The 27,500-nt window shown below is 32.9% G+C and overlaps 1 protein-coding gene across 1 annotated transcript in view; it reads right to left on the bottom strand.

The window, feature by feature from the left end:
- Positions 1-27,500, bottom strand: part of LOC145266617 (uncharacterized) — a 102,140-nt gene that overhangs the window by 45,169 nt on the left and 29,471 nt on the right. Inside the window, exon 2 of the mRNA XM_080122524.1 lies at positions 22,850-23,215. Coding sequence (XP_079978650.1) covers positions 22,850-23,191 — 342 coding nt within the window. The 5' untranslated portion in view covers positions 23,192-23,215. The remainder of the gene's footprint in view (positions 1-22,849; positions 23,216-27,500) is intronic.

Here is a 27,500-nt window from a genome sequence, read left to right as displayed (position 1 = left end):
TATTTCCCCCGATTTTCGTAAAAACACTTTTTAAATATGCAGATATTTTCCTAAACCTCAAAATACACTTGTGGATTCTGATCTATCGATTTTAGCTTTACTGGTATTTTAAAATCAATAAATATTTATTATTTTATCATTATTGCCAGCAATGGAAGATTTTGCTTTAAACAAAATCAAATAAAAAAAGACAAAGTAATCGTTTTGCATCAATTTTTCCGATTCCGATACCGATTCCGATACCCGCAAATCTTCCGATTTTTTCAATTCCTGATTCTGATTCCGATTAATCGTCCCAACCCTTATATATATATATATATATATATATATATATATATATATATATATATATATATATATATATATATATATATATATGAAATTTATTACTGTGAGTCTGGTTTTTTCACCACTGGTAAATATATATATATATATATATATATATATATATATATATATATATATATAAAATTGACTCTCTCCCCCATCGATTTCGACGTACGAGGTTCCGCCACAACACAGATGATTTGTTTATAGTGGTGAAGGCTTTGTGTAGAACCAACCACACTCTTTGCTATTACTGTTAACCTTTGTCGGTGCAGAGGACTGCCACAAAACAAAGCATACAGTACACCGCAGGTTTTTACATCAGAGTTACCTTCTCCTAGATGCATGTCTTAATAAAAACTGGGGATGCATCTCTCACAGAGAATAAATGCGCCTCCAGATACCAACCTGGAAATTTCTACGACTCGGAACGGTACATACAGCGCCTAGCCTTCCCGTATGGTCACCTATCTGGTACCAGCCAGGCTCAACGTTGCTTAACTTCAGTGATCTGGCGAGAACCGGTGTGTCAACAATATTGTGTTGTGTATATATGTGTGTGTGTGTGTGTGTGTGTGTGTGTGTGTGTGTGTGTGTGTGTGTGTGTAACCTCTGAAAAAGATTTGTAAGATTAGGGCTGGTCTGAAGAGTCACCTTCGTTCGCACAGAAGATAGAAAATGCATCTTGATCACATCTCCACATGTATATATGTATGTGTGTGTATATATATATATATATATAAATATATATATATATATATATATATATATATATATATATAAATTAAATAAAAACAAATCATAAAACGTATTAAACGAAATAATAAAAAGAAAAGAATATTTTAAAAATACATGGAAATAAATGAACAATCAACAATAAAGCGAAGGAAAGATGGTCTTCTTCTGTCAAGAGGTGACGATGATTTATATATATATATATATATATATATATATATATATATATATATATATATATATATATACTCACACACATCTATCTATCTATCTATCTATCTATCTATATATATATATATATATATATATATATATATATATATATACACATCTATCTATTTATCTATCTATCTATCTACATATATATATATATTAATTATTATAGTAAAAAAATAATTAATATATATATTAATTATTATAGTAAAAAAATAATTATACATATATATATATATTAATTATTATAGTAAAAAAATAATTATACATATATATATATATATAAATCAACAACAAAACTACGTAAACAGATAAACCATAAAAAAACTAAAACTGTAAATTGTCTATGGCATCATTGTGTAATGGGTTAGGGCGCTGGACTGAAATACATAAGGTCCGGGGTTCGAATCCCAACAACAGTCAAGAAGCTACGCTGAAGAGGAGTAGGGCTCCGAAACACAAATGTCCGTAGATTACTGTTTTTAAAAATAACATATATATATATATATATATATATATATATATATATATATATATATATATAACTACTTCATTTACTCACATAAAATTAATATACGAAAGTATAGATTTATGCGTAAACTTTAAGTATTTACTTCAAAAGTGCTCAATACGTAGGTAGAACTAGTTAGTAATTTATAATCGCCATATATATTTTATAAATTACTATATATATATATATATATATGTATATATATATATATATATATATATATATATATATATATACCCAATTAAAATAACTTGCTTATATATATATATATATATATATATATATATATATATATATACCAAGGCAATAGGAATGAAAGGTTTACTCGATAAAAGCAAGTGTAAACTTCAACCTAATATAAATATGTATACATTAATATCACAACCAAATAAAAAAAGCTCAATACAAACACAATAGAGCTTGTCATAAGAAAAAGAAATCAAGACTGTAAATTAAGAATTAATTTACTGTAAATTAAAATTTACAAGTAAATTCGTTGTTCCACAGAATAACCCAAAAACAATTTTCAAGAAACCCTTATTCCATAGAGTTTCAAAGAATGCTATTCTTTTCTTCTGAGGAAAAAAGATAGCAAATTATTAGTATAGCCGAGATAAGAATGGCATTAGATGAAACAGCACTTTATGAAAATATGAAATAAAAAAATAAAATATGAAATAAAATACAAAAAGAAATGTTCATGTCAGTTAAAACATGTGAAAGTGGGAAAAAACAAACCGAATATAAAAGGTCCAGAATGCATGAAGGCTCACTCGATGGTAAATCCAAGAAGCAGAAACAAATAGAATTTAAATGTCAGCTGAAACACGCAAGTAAATTGTGAAAAACAATCAGAAAAAAAATAGCTTAAAGGAATATAAAAATCTGTTGTCAATTGCCGAGAATGTCCAAAAATCGCAAGGTTTAGATTTTTTTTTTTTAAAAAAATTCTATTTTCATCCCAAACAAGGCACAATGACACTTTGATTTAGGGAGCTACCATCGGGGATATAACTTGCACGGATTTTATGAAGGGAGATGAGCAGCAAGATGTCTGTTCAAATTACACTTGAACTTCTGCATGTCAGTACAGTTGGGAAAGTAGAAGCCCGGAAGAGAGTTCCAAAGCTAACAGTTCGGGGGAAGAAACGATTGGAGTAGAAGGCTTTCTTACACCTAGAGATCTCTACTGTGAAGGGGTGGGATTTAGCTGCTTGTTGAGTTTGTCGGGGTTTCTTCTTCTTTCGCGATATCAACAGAAGAACGTAGGGTTCTTTCTCCAGACCAAGGCTAAGCCATTTTTTGTATTTTTTTTAATTTCTGAAACCTGTTTTAATATCGTGATCAAATTTCAGTCACTTTAATCTAACCAACTCATTTGCTTCCATCATTAGAACTGAAGAATCCACTGTTGCTTTTATATGGCTGGGAAAAGGTGTGTGCCTAGCCACACTGATGAGTTGTGATACAACGAAACAGTACTGCATGTGGATGACTATATATATTTTTGATTTTTTATGGCGGATACATTTGTTTGTGCTGTTGTATATTGGTTTATATTGGAGGAGATGATATATTAAAACGTGTCATGTGTTATCTAGTGGATGTAAGATATTGTTCTTTTAACAGACAGATAATAAACGTATAAATCGTATGTATGTTGTTTAGCGAGGAGGACATGATATTGACGTGTAAACTGAATCATGTTGTATCAGACTTATCACACGGGCTATTTTTACAGTTCATATGTAAGAAGAATAATATATGCTTCATACCTTTTTCTTGAAGAGTTCTTCTGTATCTTCTCGCTGCTCCGTGATGAATCATGAAACGATCAGCATCATCCAATTGAGACATCTGTTCTTCTTTGTGAAAACCATAAAACAACTCTTTATATTTTTATAATATAAATTTATTACAGTTGTCTCAATTGGTTTTCACAGGATCTGCAGTTTCTACATTTTCTATTCTTACAGCCCGCTCCTAGCTGTCTGTCCACCCCTGTCTAGACGTCTGTCTGCTTTGGTGGTCAATCCTCAACTCTCTTAATCTCTCCAAAACTAACTACATCACGTGTTCTCTTACGTCACCTAATTACGTGTCTCAGACCAACCTAATCCACAACTAGTTATTTGTTTATTCAAAACCCCAAAATAATGTTTACATATATTTTCTATTTTCACATTCCTTTTGCGATTCACACGTCAATCATTTCTTCCACAATTTAATTGTTTATTCTTCTAATCATAATAACTGATCCAGCAACCATCCGTCACTCAAATCAATTAACAAGAATACAATAACAACAATAATAATGTTTTGACCCTTGACCCCGCTTGCCACAGTTAACAGGTACTACGCTATGATCACAGCCTAAAGGGTCATAACATTGCAATGTATTAATAAACCTTCTGATGTTAGACTGTGAAAAAGTGGCAACTTTGGTCAAACTCGGACTGTTCCATCTTCAATGATTATTTTTCGATTATCGATTTTCGATAATTATCAGAAGCATTCCGGAACAAAACCTATATAAGAACACTCCCAGAAATATAAGGTACATTTGTGGTTAATTTAAAATAATCGGCCCAGCCGTTTTGTAGTCTATAAAGAACGAACTCACAGACACACAGACACAGTTCGTTTAAAATAATAATAGAGATAGAGATAAATAATTTTGAACAAGTTTGACTTTTATTTTAAACGAATTTTTCTTTTTTTTTTATAAAATTTAAACTTTCCTAAGAACTTATTGAATTGTCTCCCTTATTTCGAGTGGACAAAAATGGAAAAAAAAATATCCTCAAAAAAACTAAACTGTACAAATGCAATTGAATTCATACATTTTAGGGGTGGGGGATAAAAAAGTTTCAACAGAGGGAGTCACTTGGTTTTGAGAATGAAAGTGAGGATGGGGGGATTAGTTTGTCAGCCTCCCCTCCTTTCCCAAGAAAACACCCAAAAAAAAAAAAAGACAAAAAAAGCGACCTGTTTTTCGTATATTTTATTTGTTATCAGGCAGGAGGTCTGAACGTCAACAGATGCAGAAGATAACGCGAACAAGAGAGAAAAAGAGGAGGGGAAAAAAAGAAAAAAAAAAGAAAGAAAAGAAAAAGAAAAGAAAGAAAAGAAAATCAAAAAGAAAAGAAAGAAAAGAAAGAAAGAAAAAAGAAAAGAAAAAAATCAAAAAAAGAAAGAAAAGAAAGAAAGAAAAAAAAAAAAGAAAAAAATCAAAAAAAGAAAGAAAAGAAAGAAAGAAAGAAAGAAAAAAGAAAAAAATCAAAAAAAAGAAAAGAAAGAAAGAAAAGAAAGAAAGAAAAGAAAGAAAGAAAAAAAAAGAAAAAAAATCAAAAAAAAGAAAAAGAAAGAAAAGAAAGAAAAAAGAAAAGAAAAAAAAATCAAAAAAAGAAAGAAAAGAAAGAAAGAAAAAAAGAAAGAAAAGAAAAAAATCAAAAAAAGAAAGAAAAGAAAGAAAAAAAGAAAGAAAAGAAAAAAAGAAAGAAAAGAAAAAAATCAAAAAAAGAAAGAAAAGAAAGAAAATCAAAAAAAGAAAGAAAAGAAAGAAAAGAAAGAAAGAAAAAAAGAAAGAAAGAAAAGAAAGAAAGAAAAGAAAGAAAGAAAAGAAAGAAAGAAAAATATATTTTAATTTTTTTACATAAATATTTACTTCAATCTACTCACAACAACCTCTATATATTTGTCAATCTCCCTCCTCTGTATCTATAGTTCTCTTTCTTGCTCTCTCTCTCTCTCTCTCTCTCTCCCCCTCTCTCTCTCTCTAAAGAAGTCACCATTTATTAAGGCCCGGGGGCCACTCGAGAATAAAGGTTAATGAGTGTACGGTAGTCAATGAGAAATAATCGTAGTCGTCATTAATAGTGAAAATTTTGTAAATTGGATTACTTAAGGGGATGGCTCATCAAGAATTTGTTTATGTTGGACTTGAAGATGACCATATTGTAGTCAACTGGAAAGAAGCAAACGGAAGAGAGTTTTACAAGCGTGCAGTTCTAAGAAAGAAGCTTTGTTCATGGAATCTACGTTTAGGTTTAGGCACAAATAAAGAGTAGGGAAAATTATCGATAGTGGTTTTAGCAAGACGAGTGTTTTTTTGTGAAAGTTTGGTGAATGGGGACCATAGATTGGAACTTAGACGAGCGCTTGCCATGAAAATAACGATAAAGCATAGACCGGCTCGCACCATCTCTTCTGTGGGAAAAAGAGCGCAGAGAAAAGAAAAGGGCATCCTTTACTTTGGCTATGAAGTCTATTTTGGATAAGCTGCTTCTAGCAGCTCCTGCCCAGATGTGGCAACAGTGCTCCATCCTTGGACATACTTGGCTCTTATACAGGTAGAGAATTGCATCGACAGTGAGATATCTACTGAAGTGGTAGAACGATTCCACCATTTTTCCAGCAGCATTGGCAACGGATTTGATGTACATGTTCCATTTCAGATCAGGAGTAAAGCTTAGACTCAGAAGCTTGTTAAAATATGGAGCCTCTCCAAGACGAGAACTATTCATTTGAATATATATATATATGTGTGTGTGTGTGTGTGAAATAGAGTTATTCACACGTGTTTTATAGTTAATGTTGTTATTAACACGTGTTTTATAGTTAATGTTGTTTTCCCTATCTTGGGTTGAGCACATTGTGGAGTGAAATAGCAAAACTGCTGCTACCGTATAAATCAATGCTCTTTATGTAAATAAATAGATCTTAGCTGTTTGGACAATGTTCGATGATTATAATTTCACATATCAAATAGCGTAATGATTAGAAGCATTGACTGTCACCTAGACAGTCGAGTTTACACCCTGGCTTGAGGTAGTTGCTAGTCTAGCCGCGCGAAAGAGCTGTGATACAGTGAAACAGTGTATATATGTATATTCACGTCAGCTGAATCAACCAAACAACAAAAAAGTGGAAAACCAAGGGACAGCAACCAGGATGAGGCATTTGAGCGTGCTTGTGAGTTCTTAGATGAAAACGATGAAGAACAGCTAACAATATCGGACGATGTCGCTAAAATGGGAGAATACTTGCATGGTAGTAAATCCATAGCGTACGGAAATCATTAAATCTTAAAGAAAAGCTGCTAAGTCGATATGGGAACTCAATATTCGTGCCTGATGGCTTCAAAAACAATGTAACATTCTTCGTGAATACTACAATTCACCTCGGGGGTACTATGAGGAAGAACAGAAACGAGCAATTCTCCAAACCGCAGCAAAACTCATCAAAACTGATAACAAGACAACTGTTGAGTCAGTGGAGGATACGTATTCAGCAACTGCAGAACTGCAGCAGCATTAGATTTTATCCCAGTTTGTGGTTCTTGTTGCAGCAACTGTTTGTTGGGAAGGACACGATCAGAAAAGTTACTGGCATCGGACAAGCAGTCGTTCAAGCGGTGCGCTCAAGAACTGTTATTGCACCTCTATAGTTTGGTGTCACGGTGCAAATGCACCGCTTGTATAGATCACAATTCTTTATTGATAGTCTTTCAACCATGGGATTTGCTTCATCATATCCAGAGGTACAAAGGTTTGAATTGAAAGCCGCATGCAGGAGACAACGTGGATCATAACATTATAACATTGGATGGAAGGGCTACCTTCCCTAGGATGAGAATGATCGCAGTTATCACACCAGAGAAGCAAGTTAGTCATAGTATACCATGACAAAATCTGATTTGAAACTTGTCGAAATGACGAAAATCAATATTAAAGATTATTGTTTTTTCAAAGCATATCAATCGTTGCTTAGAATTTCTGTCAGTTCCATACACAGCTGATATCTGTGATCACAAAGTGGACATTTTTGGGGAAATGTCTTCTCGCTTCCACAAGAGTATGTGCAGTCGACAAGTCATGATGCACCTCTGAGAAAATCTTTGGTACAATTTCTTCCAATGATAGACATAAACCCAGGCTATAGAACATGTACCCTGTCCACCCTAGATTACCTCTATAGTCAAAACATAACATACTGACTATTATAACTTTTGATTAACTGCTCGTGTGAAATCGTGAACACTGTTATAAATGATGGTCTCATTGAGGACGTGATAGTTTTGCTTGGCACTTTCCATACCTTCAGGAATGTGTTCGGTGCCATTGGGACTTTGGTAGATGGCACTGAACTCAAGGAGATCATGTAGATAGTATATGGTGAAAATGCCATCGTACACATGATGAATGTAAAGGCAACGAGCATTTTGTGGCCACCTGTGGGTGGATAAATGTCTCACACATCAGTTTGCTGCCAAAATCATGAAGGAGGAACCTGGTTTTCAGGACCAAGTGGAGGAACTTGAGCGATTGTACATGTTGATGGAGACTGGCGAGTGTGATTTAAATTCAATAATGAAATCAGATTGCATAGACAGCGTTCACAATATTTTAACTGAAAAAAAGAATGAACTGGCAAAAACCTCCAAGACCACAAAACTATGGATAAATTATCAGCACATGCTAAGTATAGCTAGGGTACTTGGTTCAACTGATCGAATGGGGTCTCGGAAGATGCATCTCAGTGCTATCTCAGTTTGTCTACCAATATTCACGGAGGCTGGCTATCTGAATTATCTGCAGTCGGCTCGTCTGTATCTCTAAAAAATGTATGCCTTGAAAGACGACAACCCTGAAGTACATCAGAAGATCCACTCTAGGTTTTACAGTAGCCAATACTGGGCTGGTCTTGGCTCCAATGCACTCACTCAAAAGCCAAGGCAGGTTGACGTGAGGGAGTAGAGAACAGTTTGGGCCATGTCATCCACTGTGTCATCTTTTTACAACCTTGTCATGCAAGATCTTACCGGAGCAAGTTATGCAACAAGTGGAAAACCTAAGGAGTTGTCTGCCTCTTGATTAAAAAGAGATGATATAGATCTCGGAAAAGTTGCAGAAAAACTAAACACCATTTTCAGCTGATTAATCGTTGCACAACATTATCGCAGGAATTAATGCCAATGAAGATGTCAATGTGCAAGACCTCTTTGAAATCGGAAGAGACGTTAAAAAAATGGACAGACAATCAGTGTTTTTGTACTATCAAAAACGGAGTTCGAATGCAAAAACTCTAGCATCCAGCAAGAATGTGAATGCGTCTGCAGATCGTAGCATTGACCCAGCACTCCTGTTTCAGAGGTTTTTCATAGTCTCTCAGTTGAGAAATCTTCAGTTAGATGATGTCATATGCCAAAAATCAGACAACAATGTCTTTATTTGAGGGAAAAGATCTCTTGCATCAGGTGGACAAACCACAACTTTCCGAAGCAAAAATCAGACAGTTGTATGCAGCAAACTGTTCCAGTCACAGAGCACAACGTACTTAATGAAAGATCCCTCCTTCACCGGTTGAAATGGGAGCACTTACAGTTCGATTGCAAACGATTATGCTTCGTTCACTGTCGAAAATATGGAAGAGCGACTGTGGTGTTTGTTGGTTATTGTTGTGGAGACGCCCACTAATTAGCATACGTGGGTGAACAAGATATAGATAAAGGTATCAAGTCAGCAAGACCGGTTCAAAGACGTGTTCAAACGCTGGATAGGCAAGACGCATGTGCCGGTTGCTCCATGAAAGACTTTAACACGCCCTCTGCCGGACAATCTTCCAACTGCAGTACAACTGCACCTTTGTAAATATGTATTATCTTTTCGTCTTAATATATTTGTTCTACCTTTACTTTCTGCGTTCGTGTTGTTATTGATACAGACGCAACAGTTATGATGTGAGATCAAATATAAAGGACTGTGCGCATCAGAGGTGAAGTCAAAAGTTGAACGTAAAGAAGGTGAACATTACTGAGGCGACAATATTTTCTGTGAAAAAGGACGACTTTTATCCAGCTGATCATGGGACGAATGAAGCAGAAAGGATGCGATTAACATCGCATTCAAGCAGAAGGAGATGCTGACATTGATATCGTAAAAGCAGCCATCAGTATATCTGCTTTCAGCCTTATTGGAGAAGACATAGATCTTCAGGTTCTCTTGCTGTTTCATACAGATGTTTCTGAATAGACTGCACTCTATTTCCGCTCTGACAAGGTGACATCATACGTCTATAATATCAAGGTTCTCAAACAGATGCTTGGTGAAGTTTACAATGACCTGTTGTTTCTGCATGTCTTTACAGGATGTGATTTGTTGTCCAGAGTGTTCGGGATTGGAAAGAAGTCGGGATTACAATGAATCATCAAAAGAGAAAAGACAATGAAAGACTGTTCAAAAGTATTCTGCCAACCAAAGCAAACGCAGGATGTTGTGAAAACCAATGGTTCTATGTCAATAATAACAATGTTTATTGGAGATCCAAAGAACTCATTGGTGGCGATTAGATATGATATGCTCTGCAAAAATATATATGATATTAGATATGCAAATATATATGATATTAGATATGCAAATATATATGATATTAGATATGCAAATATATATGATATTAAGTCCAACGTTAACAAATTCCTAATGAACCGCCCCCTTAAGTAAATACTTCATCAAATCTCCACACTAACGTAATGTACTTGCAATAACCCTTATCCCTGAGTGGCTTCCGGGCCTTGATAAGTGGTGACCACCGTGTAAAAAAAAAATAAAAAAAATATTAGATATGCTCTGCAAAAATGTTGCAAGGGCAAAGATGTTCGTCACGCCAGAACGACTCCCTCCAACCGCCTCTACCTATAGATTTCATTCTCAGCGGACCTATTACCAGGTTTAGAAGTGGATGGTTGGTTGGTTGGTTGCTTTTGTTTTACGGCATATCAACCTTTTTCAGGTTATTTAATGCCGAATCTAGTTATTTTGAGGAACGATTTTTAATGGAGTATATTTTTTTTTACGTCAGATTCTATTTAACCCATAGTTGGGACCCTAACAGGTACTACCACTCCGGGTCAGAGTGGACCTGGGAGCAATGGCAATTAAAGGGTGGATCCACACTCTCCAAAGCCCGCAAGGTGGGGCCTCACCATCGGATATAGTTTAAGGTCATATCCAGGACCTAGAAGTGGATGGATGTAGTGATGAAATGGCACCATCTGGGTGGGGATGGAAAGTAGCAAGGGACAAACTTGTTCCAGTGATGACAAACAAAATCTCTGCTCCAGATGAACTGATTCAGATGATTCAGATGATTGGAAGGATGCATTACCCTAAGGAGTATCTGCAGTAATCATGAGTGCATTTGGAGATTGCAAAGATGGAAACTGTGGCAATGTGAAAAGTGCTTCAGTCATAAATGATGAGGATGAGGAGGAAGAAGTGTGAACCACATTACCAGAACCAGGAAGAAGTGTGAACCACATTATGACTTATGGGAACTGGGGAGGGGTAGGGGTAACTATAGCTATGATGTTGGTGTTTTTTTTCTTTTCTTACGTAGTAGTCACCAGTTATCAATGCTCGGAAACCGCTCAGGGATAAGGGTTATTGCGTGTACAGTAATCAATGGGATAGTATCGTAGTAATCGTTAGTGATGGAGATTTGATAAAGTGTCTTGCTAAAGGGGGGGGGCGGTTTATCAGGAATTTGTTTATGTTGGACTTGAAGACATCCAAGTTGTAGTCAGGTGGGAAACAGGCAAACGGAAGAGAGTTCCACAGGCATGCACTTCTAAGAAATAAACTTTCTTCATGGAATCTACGTTTTGATTTAGGCACAGATAAAGAATGGGGATAATTGCTGACAGTGGTTTCAGCTAGACGAGTGTTTTTTTGTAAAAGATTGGCGAGGGAGGGACCAGAGATTGGAGCTCGGGCGAGAACTTGCCATGGAAATAATGACAAAACAACGACAGGCTCATAACCTTTCTTCTGTGGGAGAGAGGTTGCAGGGAAGAGAAAAGGGTATCATCTCCCACTAAGCCACAAAGTTTATTTTGTACACTGTCAAGGCAGGATAGGCTGTTTTTAGCAGCCCCAGCCCAGATGTGGCAGCAGTACTCCATCCTTCTTCTGGAGCAGTAGAAGGATCCTACCATTTTTCCAGCGACCTTGGCAACAAACTTGATGTACGTGTTCCATTTCAGGTCAGGCATAATGTCAATCCCAGAAGCTTATCAAAACATGGAGCCTCCCCTAGACGAGAGCTATCCATTTCAATTGTTGGGGATCAGAGCGTTGATGATGTAAGGATAGGAGCTTGGTTTTAGATGCATTAAAAGTAACCAGCCACCTCTTCCCCCATTGTACCATGCACTCAAGATCAGAGGAGAGAGAATCAGAGAGAACTTTGCCATTTACAGCCGTTGATGTGTTGCCATAGATGGTCGTGTCATCAGCATAGATGTCAACGAATGATTTAAGTATGTGTTTTGGGAGATCATTGATGTAGATCAGAAAGAGAGTTGGGCCCAGGATGGACCCCCTGAAGGACTCCAGCATTAATACTGTGGGCCTCTAATTTCTGCCCATCAACCACTACTCTTATGAGCTTGTCAGAGAGAAATGATTTAATAATTGAGAAAACATTTCCAGTTATACTGTAGTTGGAAATCTTGTGAAGTAGGTCCTTATGCCATACCTTATCGATGGCCTTTGATATGTCAAGAGCAATTGCCCTAGAAAGGAAGCTTTTGTGGAGAGATTCATTAATCTTATGAGATATAACCATTAGCATATCTGCGGTAAATCTAGCAGAACGGAATCCATATTGTGTGTCACTAAGAAGGTTAGTTCTGCTGAGGTGGTTGACTACTTCTTTATTTAATATGGATTCCAGCAACTTACTCATGACACACAGGAAACTTATTGGTCTGTACTGAGAGGAATGCCGTTAAGGCCAGTTGCTTTACTGGAATCAAGGTTCTTGATTAGCTTGGCGACCTCATGCACGGATATTTGTATGTTGCATAGCGTCTGTTATAGGAGGCAATACGGGGAGTTGATGGCCTTCGTCGCATAGGGTAGAATTAGCTGCAAAGTTCTTTGCAAATAGTTTGGCCTTGTCTGATGCTGACGAGATGACCTCAGGTCGATTGATGATGGTTGGGATAGAACGCACGCTTCTGTTCAGGATCCTGTTTGCTATTTGCCAAAACTGGTGGGAACTAAGTAGCTGCTCAACTACTTTGGATTTAACTCCTTACATTCACAGGCAATATGAACTGGAACAAATACATTGAGGACACTGTGAAAGCTGTTGCGAAGAAGGTGGCTTCCCTCTATCATGCTAGAAAACTACTCACACCTGAGAGTATCCTGGTCCTCTACAAGGCCACCATTCGCCCATGTATGGAGTATTGTTGCCACATCTGGGTTGGTGCATTTACCACTAATCTCTCCCTCTTGGATGAGGTCCATAAAAGTTTTCAATCTAATAGGTCCCACTTTGTCAACTAAGCTCCAAACCCTGTCCCATCACTGCAATGTTGCATCTCTGTCCCTGTTTTACAAGTATTTTTCTGGAATGTGCTCTGATGAACTTCTTGCACTTGTACCCCCTTGACGTTCATATGCTGACAAGCCTACTTAGCAACAAAATCACACCTCTTCAGTGTTGAAGTCCCTAAATGCCACAAAGCTTTCTACTCTAATAGTTTCTTGCCTTGAATAGGTATACTTTGGAATTCCTTTCCTGCTAATTGCTTCCCTGACTGTACTGATATGCAGAAGTCTAAATGTAATGTAAACCAACATCTTGTTAATATTTCCTGAGCATGGTCTCAATTAATAGCCCGTTATGCCCAAGTAATGATATACCTTGAACATGAGGTAAAAAAACACTACTTAGATATATGAGCAATCGCAAACCATTTACAGTTTACCTGATTACTCGTGGAATCAAACGTGAATGTTAATGTGTAGCTTACTTGCTATATATATATATATATATATATATATATATATATATATATATATATATGTGTGTGTGTGTGTAGTCATTCACATACAGTACTGTGCGGTTAGACAAACAACTGCCTCAAGCCAGGATCGAAACCTGACCGCCCAAATGACAGTCAAGGCTTCTCACCATTACGCTATATGGCTGTTGCTGTGCAAGTAATGAATTAATGATGTTTTGACATCGTCCAAATGACTCTTAGATTTGTATTATTTTCCACTGGAGAGCCAGTGTTCTTTGTTTTAAATCTCCGAAACACCTACACGTTAAACACCACAGCTGTGCATTTGTACATTCCTATCGTGAACGTTTGTACAATTTTTTAATTTTATTATTTTTCAGTGTTCCTGCTTTTGATTTTTTCATTTTTTTTCTTCATTTTTCAAGATTATATAAAAATTATGTTACACTGCAAATTACACATTCATTAATGCAAGGAAAATATTAGAATCTTACTTATTAAAATTACGCTAAAAATGTAATCTAAAAAAAAAATTAGAAATATTTTTTGCAATTATAATTTTTTTGTGTGTGAAAATATTAAATAAACAATGCTTAATTCAATGATAATATCGTTAGTTCGAGAAATTAATTTTTCTTCGAGTTATATCGATTTCGTTAAGATGGACTTTAGAGGCTTTTTTTTTTTGTAATGTTCCTGAAAAAATTATCTTTTTTTGTTATATTTTACGATGCTTTATTTTCATAAAAAGCAAAAATAAATTCATTTTTTTTTCTACTGAAAACCATAACTTTAGTTTTAACTGTTTAAACAAAATAATTTTCACTAAGATTCAAATAAAAAAATTATATTCCGTGATCATCATTTGATAAATACTGAAAATTTCATTAAAATTGGTTAATTTCCTGATTTTTCTTTTGTAAGTAAAGGGAGGAATCAAAATGTTTATACATTTTGAGCATCGGCATTTTATTTTGCATGTACCTAGCATAATAACAGAAAAATCTTCAGATCGTACCCAGAACTGACCGAAAATTACGTAAATTGATCAAGTAATTATATATATAATTAAATTAAAACGATTTTAAGCAATTAATGTGAAATCGTTAGCATTACAAGGCTGATCTCACAAGTTTGGATTATCGTGGATTTATCTGTCCTTGTTTTTTCTTAATATAGGGGACGCTTACTTATAAAATTTGATTGTCCTAGTTAAAAATAATACTACTTGATCAATGTACGTGATTTTGGGAATATAATATGCACATCATAAAGATTTTTTTTGTTTTTGTTTTTGTTTGATGCGTGCTTAGATACAGTCAGCAGATCGATTAAAAAAAATATATGTCGTTTTAAGCAAAAGCAATATTACGTCCTTAATTGTCATGCGGAAAATAGTAATATATCCAAAAATTACGAAAAATGATCGATTAGAAGAGTTATTTAGAGTTAAAAGTTATTTTTACGGAAAATTGGGTAAAATCGTATTTTTCTTAGATGTTATAAAGTAGACAGTAGAGTCTACACGCAGGGGACATAACTCCGAAATGAATATTTTAGATTACTTACTCATGGCTGCAATATTCATTGTCTATAGCGATAGACTTTTATTTTATTTATTTTTTTTTTTACTATAAACACATTAGCAGTTTTTCTTCTCGATGAGTTTTCGTAATTTTTGGATATATTACTATTTTCAACATGACAATTTATATTGTTTTTGCTTAAAACGATGGATATAAAAATAAATTTGTCGACTATAGTTTAATAAGTACCCCCTCTTTTTTTTTTTTTCTTTTTTTTTTTTTAATTAGGTTGAATTCTTGTTAAGGACCAAAACTTAAAAAAAAATAAAAAATAAAAAAAAATAAATAAAAAATAACTACTTGATACGTTTGCGTGACATTTTCCGGATATGTACGTACATTGTAAAGATTTTTCTGTATTTTTATTATTTTTAATTAAGTTGATCTCTGGACTTGCACCCAAACTAAATGCTTCGAAGTATTTCCTTCCATAACCAAGGCACTAAGGCAGAATGGCTGGAAATAAAACGGATCATTTTGAGATCTGCAACGACGACTGCCCCCTCCCAACCTCCAAATAAAAACGAGTTGCAGGCAAAGTTAGTTATTTGGAATCGGTAAGCAGAGACGTGTCCCTATTTTCGTACAGTCTCTCTGCCCTCGTGTTGTTGTTTAGCGTACCATTCCATAACAGCAGCAGAACCGAATGAATGAAACCAGAAGGGAATAAAAATGGCGTCGCCTCATTCTTAAATAGAGGTTTCAGCCTCGTTTTCGTGTCGATGGCGGCGGCCATTTTGATTCTTTTTTACTTAATTTTTTTTTGTTTTATTAAATGACAATATTAGGCCGTGAAACGGAAAATCAATATAAATCGTTTTGTCCTCACCCCCCCCCCCAAAAAAAAAACGCCAATTTGAGGCCTTTTCCAGCGTAAACAACAAAAGGAAAAGGTAGTCAAAAATAATTATATCACAAATCAATGTTATCAAAGTTACTTGTTTTGTTTACCTACCTGGCTAAGTTTTTTTTTCGTATTTTATCTTATTTTTAAGAGTTTATTTAGTTTGAAACACAAGTAGTGCCGATTCTTAAGTTAGAACAAGAAGAAAATAGCTGACATTAGACGGTCATCAATAATCGCTCAAATATCGAAAATGAAATAATACTAATAGAAATTTGTACCATTTTAAAATTTATTTTTCTATGATCCTGCTTTTAAATTATTTTTTTTTTTCTCATTTTTCAAGATTATTTCAAAATTATATCACATCAAAAGTTTCACGTTCATTCGAGCAAGGAAAATATTAAAATCTTTCATATAAAAATTATGTGGAACATGTAATCTAAAAAAAGAAATAGAAATATTTTCTGCAATTATAATTTTTTTGTGTGTGGAAATATTAAATAAACAATGCTTAATTGAATGATAATATCGGCTGTTCGATAAATTGATTTTTCTTCGAATTATATAGAATTCATTAATACGGACTTTAGAGGCTTTTTTCGTAATGTTCCTGGAAATATATATATATATATATATATATATATATATATATATATATATATATATATATATATATATATATATATAATTTACGATGCTTTATATTTTCATAAAAAAAGCAAAAATAACTTCATTCATTTTTTTATTACTAAAAACCATAACTTTAGTAAAGGTGATTTTGTTTAAACAAAATAATACATTTCCATTAAGATTCAAATAAAAATCATGAGTTTATTATTTGATAAATACTGAAAACTTAATTAACATTGGTTAATTTCCTGATTTTTTAGTGAATTTTTATCATCGGCATTCATTTTACACGTACCTAACAAAAACAAATATATAACAAATAAATATTACCTACTATATATTAACATATATTCTTTTTGATAAATAGGATCTCCCGATCGAATAATTTATAATCTAGAAACCGTGACACACATACGTACGTTAAACGTACTACGGTGTTTAATACATAGATAAAGTGTATCTGGAAAACTCGTCCACGAAAATTCGTCTATGGAAAACTCGTCAACGAAAATTCGTCCATGGAAAACTCGACTATAGAAAACTTATCCATTTTTACTGGGTAGGAAAACTTCTTGATTAAATATCGATTGAAAACACATTTTATGCCCGTTCTTGAAGGAGATATTGTTTCAAAAAGATAATACACATCCCATAATATTTTTTAAAAATATTTTTGTTTGTTTACTGTTGTTTTTAAGAAAAATAAAATTGATTTTTCTAAGTGTTCGTTTTTTTTTAGAGAGCTCGCCTTTTTATGAACTTTTTATATATTTTTTTAATATTTTTATTTTATTTATTTATTTTTTTTTTGGAAGAGCTCCATTTTTTTCTTTTTCAATGTCTTTCCAATCTTTCCCATTTTTCTTTTTGGAAGTTCTGCGTCGCCTGAGGAAGTCTCTTTGACTGAAACAGATGGCTATTTGTAGCGACTATATGATTGGACACGACTGAGTTCTTCTTTTTTCCGATTTTTCCATTCGTTGAGTGGTCTTTTTTTTATTTCGGCTGGCATGTTGTATATTATGGCGCCCTTAAGTGCTTGTTGTTCAGCCATATTCTTCTCAAGCGCTTTCAATCGGTGCGTCCGATCGTCGCCAGGAGCGATTGTTTTTGTTGTCATCTTCTTTATTGCATGTATAGTTAGTTCTATTTATTATTATTATTATTATTATTATTATTATTATTATTATTATTATTATTATTATTATTATTATTATTATTATTATTATTTGTTATAAAAGTAGAGGCGAATTATTTTTACTTTTAATTTTCTTATATATATATATATATATATATATATAAAACGATATATATATATAATTATATTTTCAAAACAATATATATATATTGTTTTGAAAATATAATTATCCACTGACACGTGTTTCGTCGTCTACGACCCATCAGAGTGGCTGAATCTAGCAAGATTCGAAATCGGGATCCCACGGTAATGAGCCTGACCTCTTTATCCGCTGGTCCATCGCAAAAACAAAAACAAATAACATCTAAATAAATCGTGATATATCCTAACAGTTAGTGTTGTTTTTTTTTTTCTGATAGCCTTGGAATTTAGTAATCGCCCCATTTTCGTATTCCTACTTTTTAAATAATATTTCACCCAATAACCTTTTTAAATATTGATTAATCCTCTGTATATTTTTTTATTTAAATAATTAGTCTTCTTCCCAAATTATTTATTTAATTTATTTATATTCGAAATACTAATCTACACCTTTAAATTCTAGTTTCTACTTAGATATTCCAGCTATATCCGCCTCAATCTACAATAGTTTCGTATCAACTTTGTTTACAATTTACGATCTCATAATTTGCTTATTTCTTAAGAAGTAAGTGTATAATCAAGAGTTCACTAATTTTTATTGCTTTAGGAAATTCGCAGTTATTTTAGCACCTAAGTGATAAAAGTCAGTACGTTACCCCTCAGAGTTCACAGTTAAATAAAAAGGGTTAAGCCGCTCCTAACAAGTTATTTAAAAAAAAAATTTTGGACGCCGACCTGGTCTCGTGTTGTTAAAATAATCTTATGTTTTATTGCATTTTTTGTCACAAATGAAAAACACAAAGAAAAATGAGTTTATCAAAACATTAGACAAAATATATAAAAATATGTAAAGGAAGAAAAAGAAATTATATTTACATTTAAAATCACCTCATTTATAGATTCTACTTTTTTTAGGCGATTATGTATGAACACACTGATAAAAAAAAACAAATAATTATTGTAAAATTTCGAGTGGGTTGAATTGCACATATAAAGTTAGCGTAAAGTGATCCCCTATTTCCGAGTCATTACAACTTTAAGGCAGTTAACCAATTTTTTTTACCATTAATCTTAAGTGACCGACAATGTCATAAAACCACTGGTAATCTAATATCACCTAGACTTAAGGGTTGTACAATGACATATTTTATATTAAATTTGAATCAAGAACATTAACCAAGATTTTAAAACAAAACAAATTAACTACATCCTTAAAACGGTCCTGGGTATGACCTTAAACTATATCCGATGCGTTGGGGAGTCTGGAGCCACCCTTTAATTGCCATTGCTCCCAGGTCCACTTTGTACCGAAGTGGTGGCAGTGTCAAAAATTTCGTGAAAATAGCGAATAATTCCACCCCATCTTTCCAAGCTTATAACTCCTCGAAAAATGCAATTCAAGCCCTAATTTTTTTTTTCAATTAAAGGAGCAAGGACCAAGATTTCATTAAAAAAAAAAACAAAAAAAAACGTGTTTTTTTTAAAAAGGTTTTAAACTTCGGACTTTACAGGTAAAATTCTAAAAGAACACTATGTTTTTTTTGTTTTAAATTTGAATATATTATGTATTGACCTTTTCTCTTCAATTTGTGAGTAAATAATTATGTACTTATCGGGGTCTAAATTAATTATTATTAGACATTTACAAAATGGGAGGCGTGAATTATTCGACCCCCTGTCTTTCCAAGCTTATAACTCCTCGAAAAATGTAATTCAAGCCCTAATTTTTTTTTCAATTAAAGGAGCAAGGACCAAGGTTCCATTAAAAAAAGAAAAAAGAAAAAACAAATAACGTGGTTTAAAAAAAAGGTTTTAAACTTCAAACTTTACAGGTAAAATTCTAAAAGAACACTATGTCTTTTTTTAAAAATTTGAATATATTATGTATTGACCTTTTCTCTTCAATTTGTGAGTAAATTAATTATTTACTTTCGGGTTACTAAATTAAGTATTTACTTTTTAATAGACACTTAAAAATTGGGATGGGGGGGGGGTCGTGAATTAAAAAAAAAAAAACGTTTGTCTAAAATATTATATTCGATTTATTGGAAAGAACATAAAATTTCACATTGACCCTGAAAATATCGTAAAAATAGAATCAATAGAAAAATTTTGATAGATTTTTAATTGAAAAATATTGAGTTCGGAAAATTCATTACTGTTTGGAAAAAAAAATATTTCTATTACTTTTAAAACGACTGTAATAGTTTATTTTGGAAGTATAATCCATAAAGAAAATAAATAACCCACTTTTAACAGAAATTACGAGATTTTTATATTGTATTCGCAGTTTCGTGTTAGGGGTGTCAAAAATTCCTACAAAAATTCTGATACTGCTACCGAAGTAAGTGGTAGTCCCAACTATGGGTTAAATAGAAAATGACTTGAAAACAAATATTCTATTAAAAAAAACTTTTCTTAAAAAACAAATATATTCTATTAAAAAATTGTTCTTCAAAATCACTGGATTCGCCATTAAATAACCTGAAAAGGGTTGATATGCCGTAAAACAAAAACAAACAAACAACATCATTAAAACGCCGTCTGGTCCGAAAAGGTAACCATTTTCCGTTAACTTTATATGCAATAGCCGACTTTTTGTTTTATTTATTTATTTATTTGTTTCGGTATCACATTTTTATTATCTTGTGGATTAGCATAGGTTGCAGAATTCTAATAATAACTTTATTTCTCCCACCCCTCAAAGTTATAATTGCGAATTAGCGAAAAAAGGAAAACAAGTTGCGATAATTTGTTCAAAGTTTTCAGCGAAATCACCTTAAAAATTTTCACCGTAGTCTCCTAAAAAATTAGAATCTTATCATTTTTTTTTGGGGGGGGGGGGCAATGGTAACTAAAAATTTTAATGTACACATTTGCTGCTGCTACTACTACTACTACTACTACTATCATCATCATCACCATCATCATCATCATCATCATAATCATCATCATCGTCATCATTATTATTAATTATTATTGGCTCACAAGGAGCTTTCACACAGGTCATCAAAGGTCTCTCCTTGAAAACAACCTGTGGTGTTCCCTGGAAGCTGAGTGAAAAGAAGTCTCCCCGGGTTTCTAGTACTCTCCACCTCATTCAATAACATTTGCAAATGAATTTGCGTTATCGCAACAGGCGTTTACCATTGATTTCTGGCTGGCAGCGGCCACTCATATCCACTGGAATTTGAGGGGCAATAAGCCTCCCAAAGGTTCCAATTCTCTTCGCACTTGTCCAGCAGAGGTCTGGTCAGTGCTCTCTCTTCGGTCTTTCCATCCTCCTTGATCCTTCTCGGCTATTTGGTATCACTCTTTCTTTGGGGAGGGGGTAATGAGAGGGAGGAGATATAGATATGCAGCTTTAATGTTTTTGCTCCATGTAACCCTTCTTCATGTTTTGCCTTTGAAACAGTTTGTCTGGCCCGCTAATGTGGCTCATGTGTATTGGTCTCTGCATTCAAGGGTTTTCCTTAATATTTCAGTTGTTTTCATTATTGTTATTCGTTGTATCTTTCCAGCCATTCCTCTGATTCCAATTTCCCCCACTATTTTTTTCAAAGCTTTTTGGAATTGTTCCTAGTGCTCCTACTATTATAGGTATTATTTTGATTTTCTTCATCATCCATATCCATTTCAGCTCTCTGGCTAGCTGTGTGTATTTGCTCTGTTTTTTCTTTTCTTTGTAGTCAGCTAAAACAGCAAAGTTCACGATTTGACAGGATTTTTCTTTCTTGTTAGTTATTACAACATCCGGTCTTCTTGCTTGGATGGGTTTATCTGTTTGTAAGTCCATGTCCCATAGGATTTTGTTATTCTCGTTTTCAAGTACTGTTGCCAGTTTATGCTTATACTATTTGTCCGTGCGTTCGAGATGCAGTTGTTTGCATAATTCCCGGTGTACTGCCCTTCCCACTTGGTCGTGTCTGTTCTTGTACTCCTTTTGGGCCAGTTTGCTGTATTTGCTTACTATTGTTACAGGGAAGGGCTGCCCCCTTTCACTGTAAATAGGAAGAATATTAGATAAGTGAAAATGAGATAAGGATAATCTTGGAATCGAACCCTGTAGGCAAAATTAAGAAATGGAATGTTAGAAATTAAGTCTATTGTTAATTCTTTTAGAAATCTGAATATTAAAAATGTCAGTAAAAGAATGAACAATGCAAATTAAATTATATTGTTTAAAAATAGGTTAGATAGAATTGAGGATTCTTTTGTTGTCAAAAGTGTGTTGGACAAACATATGTAAAGCCACGTGAAATTGGTCACGTTTGAAAAGCACACTTCTGACGTCACAGACAAAGGACATTTCTCTATATTATGGGTTCGGATTTTAGTCAGTCAGAAGAGAGGAAGTCAGTCAGAGAGTTGATCAGCCAAGAGTTGACATAGTCAGAGGAGAGTCCCCTTAGAGGCGAAGGATAGAAAATTAACCATGTTTTCTTTATGCATACAAATCGTCGACTATTTTCCATTATGAAAAATTTTAAATAACATTTGCAAACCAACTTTGTTTTTTTTTTTTTAAAGAAATATAAATTTTTATGCGTCTCACGACTTTCAATTAATTACAAAGAAAACATCAGAAAAAAAAATATTTAGAGAGATTTATTTATGTAATTAATATACGCCCTTCTTCCACCCCTCCCAGTGTACATTTTACATTTTGCGAAAAATAAATACGGACATTAGACGGGGTTTTACGGTAATTAAATAATTTTTATTTCAATCTCTAATCGAATATTGAGAAAGTTTAAAAGAATTGGAATCGATACCTGTATCGGAATCGGAAATTTAGAACAGAATCGATAATTGTATCGGACTCGGGAACACTTTTGGAATCATCTCATCACTAATATATACATCCCGTTTTGTTCTGTGAGAAGTGGAACGAATTACTTACTTGTGTGATGGTTGTGAGAGGCTGATGGTGGTTCCATCCCATCACCGCCTCAAGCGCCCAGAGTTCCCTCGAATGGAAATTATCGGCAATATTTGATGATAGGGTACTCCTTTCCCACGGTTCCGTCAATAAATTTTGTCCAATGACCGAATTTAACAGTGAGGTACTCCTGGAGTTGATGGTCGGCGAGGAGCATGAGGCCGTTGCCCAGGTGTCATTGTATAAAGATTGTGTGTTGGCAGAATTTAAACCTTGGTTGGAATCGGCTAGGTAAACTGAGAGAAGTTGTCTGGCAGTGTAAGCGGTGGGAGCAGTAGTATCCAGAGTAGCCAGAGAAGTCATTGGTGCAATTTTCGTTGAGGCAAGCTGTAAATAAATAAATAAATAAATAAATAAAAATAAAAAAAAAAATAAATAAAAATAAGTAAATAAAAAAAAAAATAAATAAATTAAAAAAATAAATAAATAAAAAAAATAAATAAAATAAATAAATAAATAAATAAAAAAAAATAAATTAATAAATAATAAAAAAAAAATAAATAAAATAAATAAATAAATAAATAAACAAATAAATAAAAAATAAATAAAAAAATAAATAAATAAATAAAAGAATAAATAAATAAATAAAAAACATAAATAAAAAAAATAAATAAATAAATAAAAAAAAAATAAATATATAAAAAAATAAATAAATAAATAAAAATAAATAAATAAATAAAAATAAATGAATAAAAAAAAATAAATAAAAAGATCGGATATTTAAATTTGGAGGATAATGATGTATCATAATTTAATACAATTTTAAGCTTTCGTTAAGAGTCGCATTTCTTTGTTTACAAAGCCATTTGGCGGAAGTGACGTCAGACAAAGTTTAAGGTATGGATGACCAACACTATATATATAATATAGCTTCTTTTTTTAAGTAAATATAAAACAAAATTATACACTTTTTAATAAAAACATGTTTATGTTTTTTTTACTAATTAAACATCAGATGTTGACATTTTTTTTTTTTTTTTTACATGAAATGAAAAAATAGAACTGTTATGAAATATATTTATGAACTAAAAGGTATTTTTTACGATGCAGGAATGTACAGTCGTTGTCAGAAAATAAATGAATAATTCTTTTATCCACCTGTTTTTGTTTTTTCTAAACAGTGGATGGTATTTATTTCATGAGATGGCATTTTTTAAAAAGTAAATATAAAACAAAATTATACACTTTTAAATAAAAATAAGTTTATTCTTTTTCCTAATCAAACATCAGATGTTGGCATTTTGTTCGTGAAATACAAAAATAGAATTGTTATAAAATATATTTATGAACTGAAAGGTATTTTTGAAGGCTTACGATGTAGGAATGTACAGTCGTTGCGGGCAGATAAATAAAGAATTCAATAATATTCTTTTATTCTTCTGTTTTTTTTTTTTTTTTTTTTTTTAAACTGTGGATGGTATTTATTCCATAGGTCCTTTCGAGTGCATCAACTATCGTCAGTGGAGGATGGAATACTGTTGCCATATCTGGGCAGGAGCTGCTAAAAACAGCCTATCCTGCCTTGACAGAGTACAAAATAGACTTCGTGGCTTAGTGGGGGATGCCCTTTTCTCTACCCTGCAACCTCTCTCCCACAGAAGAGACGTTGCGAGCCTATCCTTGTTTTATCGTTATTTCCATGGCAGGTGCTCATCTGAACTCCAATCTCTGGTCCCCCCCTCGCTAATCTTTCACGAAAAACACCCGTCTAGCTGAATCCACTGTGAAAAATTTCCCCCACTCTTTATCTGTGCCTAAATCAAAACGCGGATTCCATGAAGAAAGCTTCTTTCTTAGAACTGCACGCCTGTGGAACTCTGTTCCGTCTGCCTGCTTCCCACCGGACTACAACTTGGATATCTTCAAGTTCAATGTTAACAAATTCCTAATGAACCGCCCCCTTAAGTAAACACTTCATCAAATCTCCACACTAACGTAATGTACTTGCAATAACCCTTATCCCTGAGTGGCTTCCGGGCCTTGATAAGTGGTGATCACTGTGTAAAAAAACAAAAAAACAAAAAAAAAAAACGTATATCCTCTCACTAAGCTCTCAACAACTGTAAAGTGGCCGTTGTGTTTAAATCTTTTATAAAATTCAAACGCTCTTAAAATTTAAATGAATTACGTTAACTATGAACTTTTTAAAAATCAAACATCAGTGGTATTGGTATTATTTTTTTTACATCACACAAAAATATCACTGTTATAAAAATATTCATGAACTGTTTTTTTTTTAATAAAAAAAGCTACATTATATACAGTGTTGGTCATCCGTAACTTAAAATTTGTCTGACGTCACTTCTGCCGAATGGCTTTGTAAACAAAAAAGTGCGACTCTTAACGAACGCCTAATTTTATTTAGAAAAAATAACAAAAATTCAATGAAATGTCAATCTCTAAAAGTGTGTCAGTTATCAAAATAGCAAAGATGATGCTATCATTGCTATTTTGCTACCTACACTATTGATTTCGAGGTCCATTGCATACTTAACTCATTGCTCAAATTCTATTACTCACGGTGATAATTACAATGGAATGGTATATCCACCCGATTTCGAATATACTTTGTCAACACCGAGAAAGCATTTAGACTACAGCAACCAACACACAATCAACGCAACAACAAATAAGGCTGCCCGGTATACTTTTCGAAAATCAATAATGAGCAGTACGCTTTCGCTATATGGGAATATCACTTTCTACCATAGGCCTATTTTCTGCCTACCTGGATTTATAACCCCGAACGACATTGGACTCCTTCCGATAACGGACTACCCAGGTTGTATCAACTTCTCTTTTCGTATAATTTTCTCTATATAATTATCCACAACCACTCAAAAAACTATTTTCAATAATTGTGCTGAAAAGCAAAATAGCGCCCATTCGCAGCTGAACATTTTGCTGACCGCATTTCATTTCCTCTGATGATGTGAGACATTCTTGAAAATCCATGGATTAAGGAAATAAAAATAATCACTTCTATGTATTCCTTTTGTCAAGCAATAAATTCTTAAATCGAATATATGTCTCTATATGTTGTTTTTTCAGAATTTAAAATTGAACCACGAAACTTATATATTGCTCTATTCTTAAATATTGAGCTTTTGTTTTTTGGCTAGGATCACATTGAAAGTATTACTTCAAGTAATATCTATCAGGATTTTTCATCTGAATTCTATCAATGTCTTATCTCGATAATATGAATATCATATAAATATAATATAAATATAAATAAATATATATATACACACATAATATATATACACACATAATATATATATATATACATATATATATATACTTAATTTACTCACATGAAATTAATATACGAAGGGATAAATTTATGCGTAAACTTTAAGTATTTACTTCAAAAGTGCTCAATACGTAGGTAGAGCTATATATATTTTATATATATCATAATTTCGAAATTTAAATTTGACGATTTGAAACGGTTTAATTTTAAATATATAAGGTATATTGCATGCAAAACAAAGAATAGAGTTTTAAAAATATATTTCCTTAACCCATGAGTTTTCGATGTTTGTTCACCTCCTCAGAGGAAAGATATTAGTTTTTAAAGCTTTTAAATCATTTTAGCTGCATAGAATAACTTTAAAAACTCTTAATTTTCTATGTTAATTGTCTGCAGCAAAAAGGTGCAAGACATTTATAATATTTGCCAATGAAGAGATGAACAAACACCGAAAACTCATGGGTTAAGGAAATATATTTTTTAAACTCTATTCTTTGCTTTGCATACAATAAAAATTGTAGATTTGAAATTTAACTTTTTCAAATCATAAAATTAAACTTCTTAAATTATGATTAATTTGCTCTACCTGGTATATTAGAACAATTTTAATGAGCTGGGATTGTCTTATATAAAATATTACATCCAATAATATTTTGTAAGACCTATAATCACTGGATTTGCATACAAGTAGATTTATCGTATTTCATCATTATGAAGTATATATATATATATATATATATATATATATATATATATATATAGAGAGAGAGAGAGAGAGAGAGAGAGTACAAAACTTTGTTGAAATTCAAAGACTTGCATTTTTTTCTTTTTGTAACTTTTGTTTATTTCATCTTTAATTTCTTTATTACAGCCGTTTCGTTAATGGGATGGCAATTTTATGATTTTATGTGTTCATAAAAATTTCCTCTTCTCACCAACTCAACTTAATTTTGTACATGATAAAACCGGTGTTGGGGGAAAAAAAATTCCATCCCCCCGTTGTTCCAAGTCGGCCATCTTAGGTGCTACCAACGGTATACATTGAAATTAACAATAATTCAAAAATAAACATATATACATGTATATATATGCGCACGCACACACACACACGCACGCACACACACACACACACACACACACACACACACATATATATATACATATATATATATATATATATATATATATATATATATATATAAATTAAGAATTACGTATATGAATACGTTTGGAAAACAAAGCATATTTTTTTATAAACAAATTCAGTAATTTCGACGATACACATCCTTTGTCAATGAAAGCCTTTGTTACTCTCTTTCTGGTGTCAGTTATAAGACCTACGGACCAGGAAAAAGA

This window comes from Euprymna scolopes, chromosome 41, assembly GCF_053919585.1.
Source record: "Euprymna scolopes isolate OS-2025 chromosome 41, ASM5391958v1, whole genome shotgun sequence".
NCBI lineage: Eukaryota > Metazoa > Mollusca > Cephalopoda > Sepiida > Sepiolidae > Euprymna > Euprymna scolopes.
This window is presented reverse-complemented; position numbering and strand designations above follow the sequence as displayed.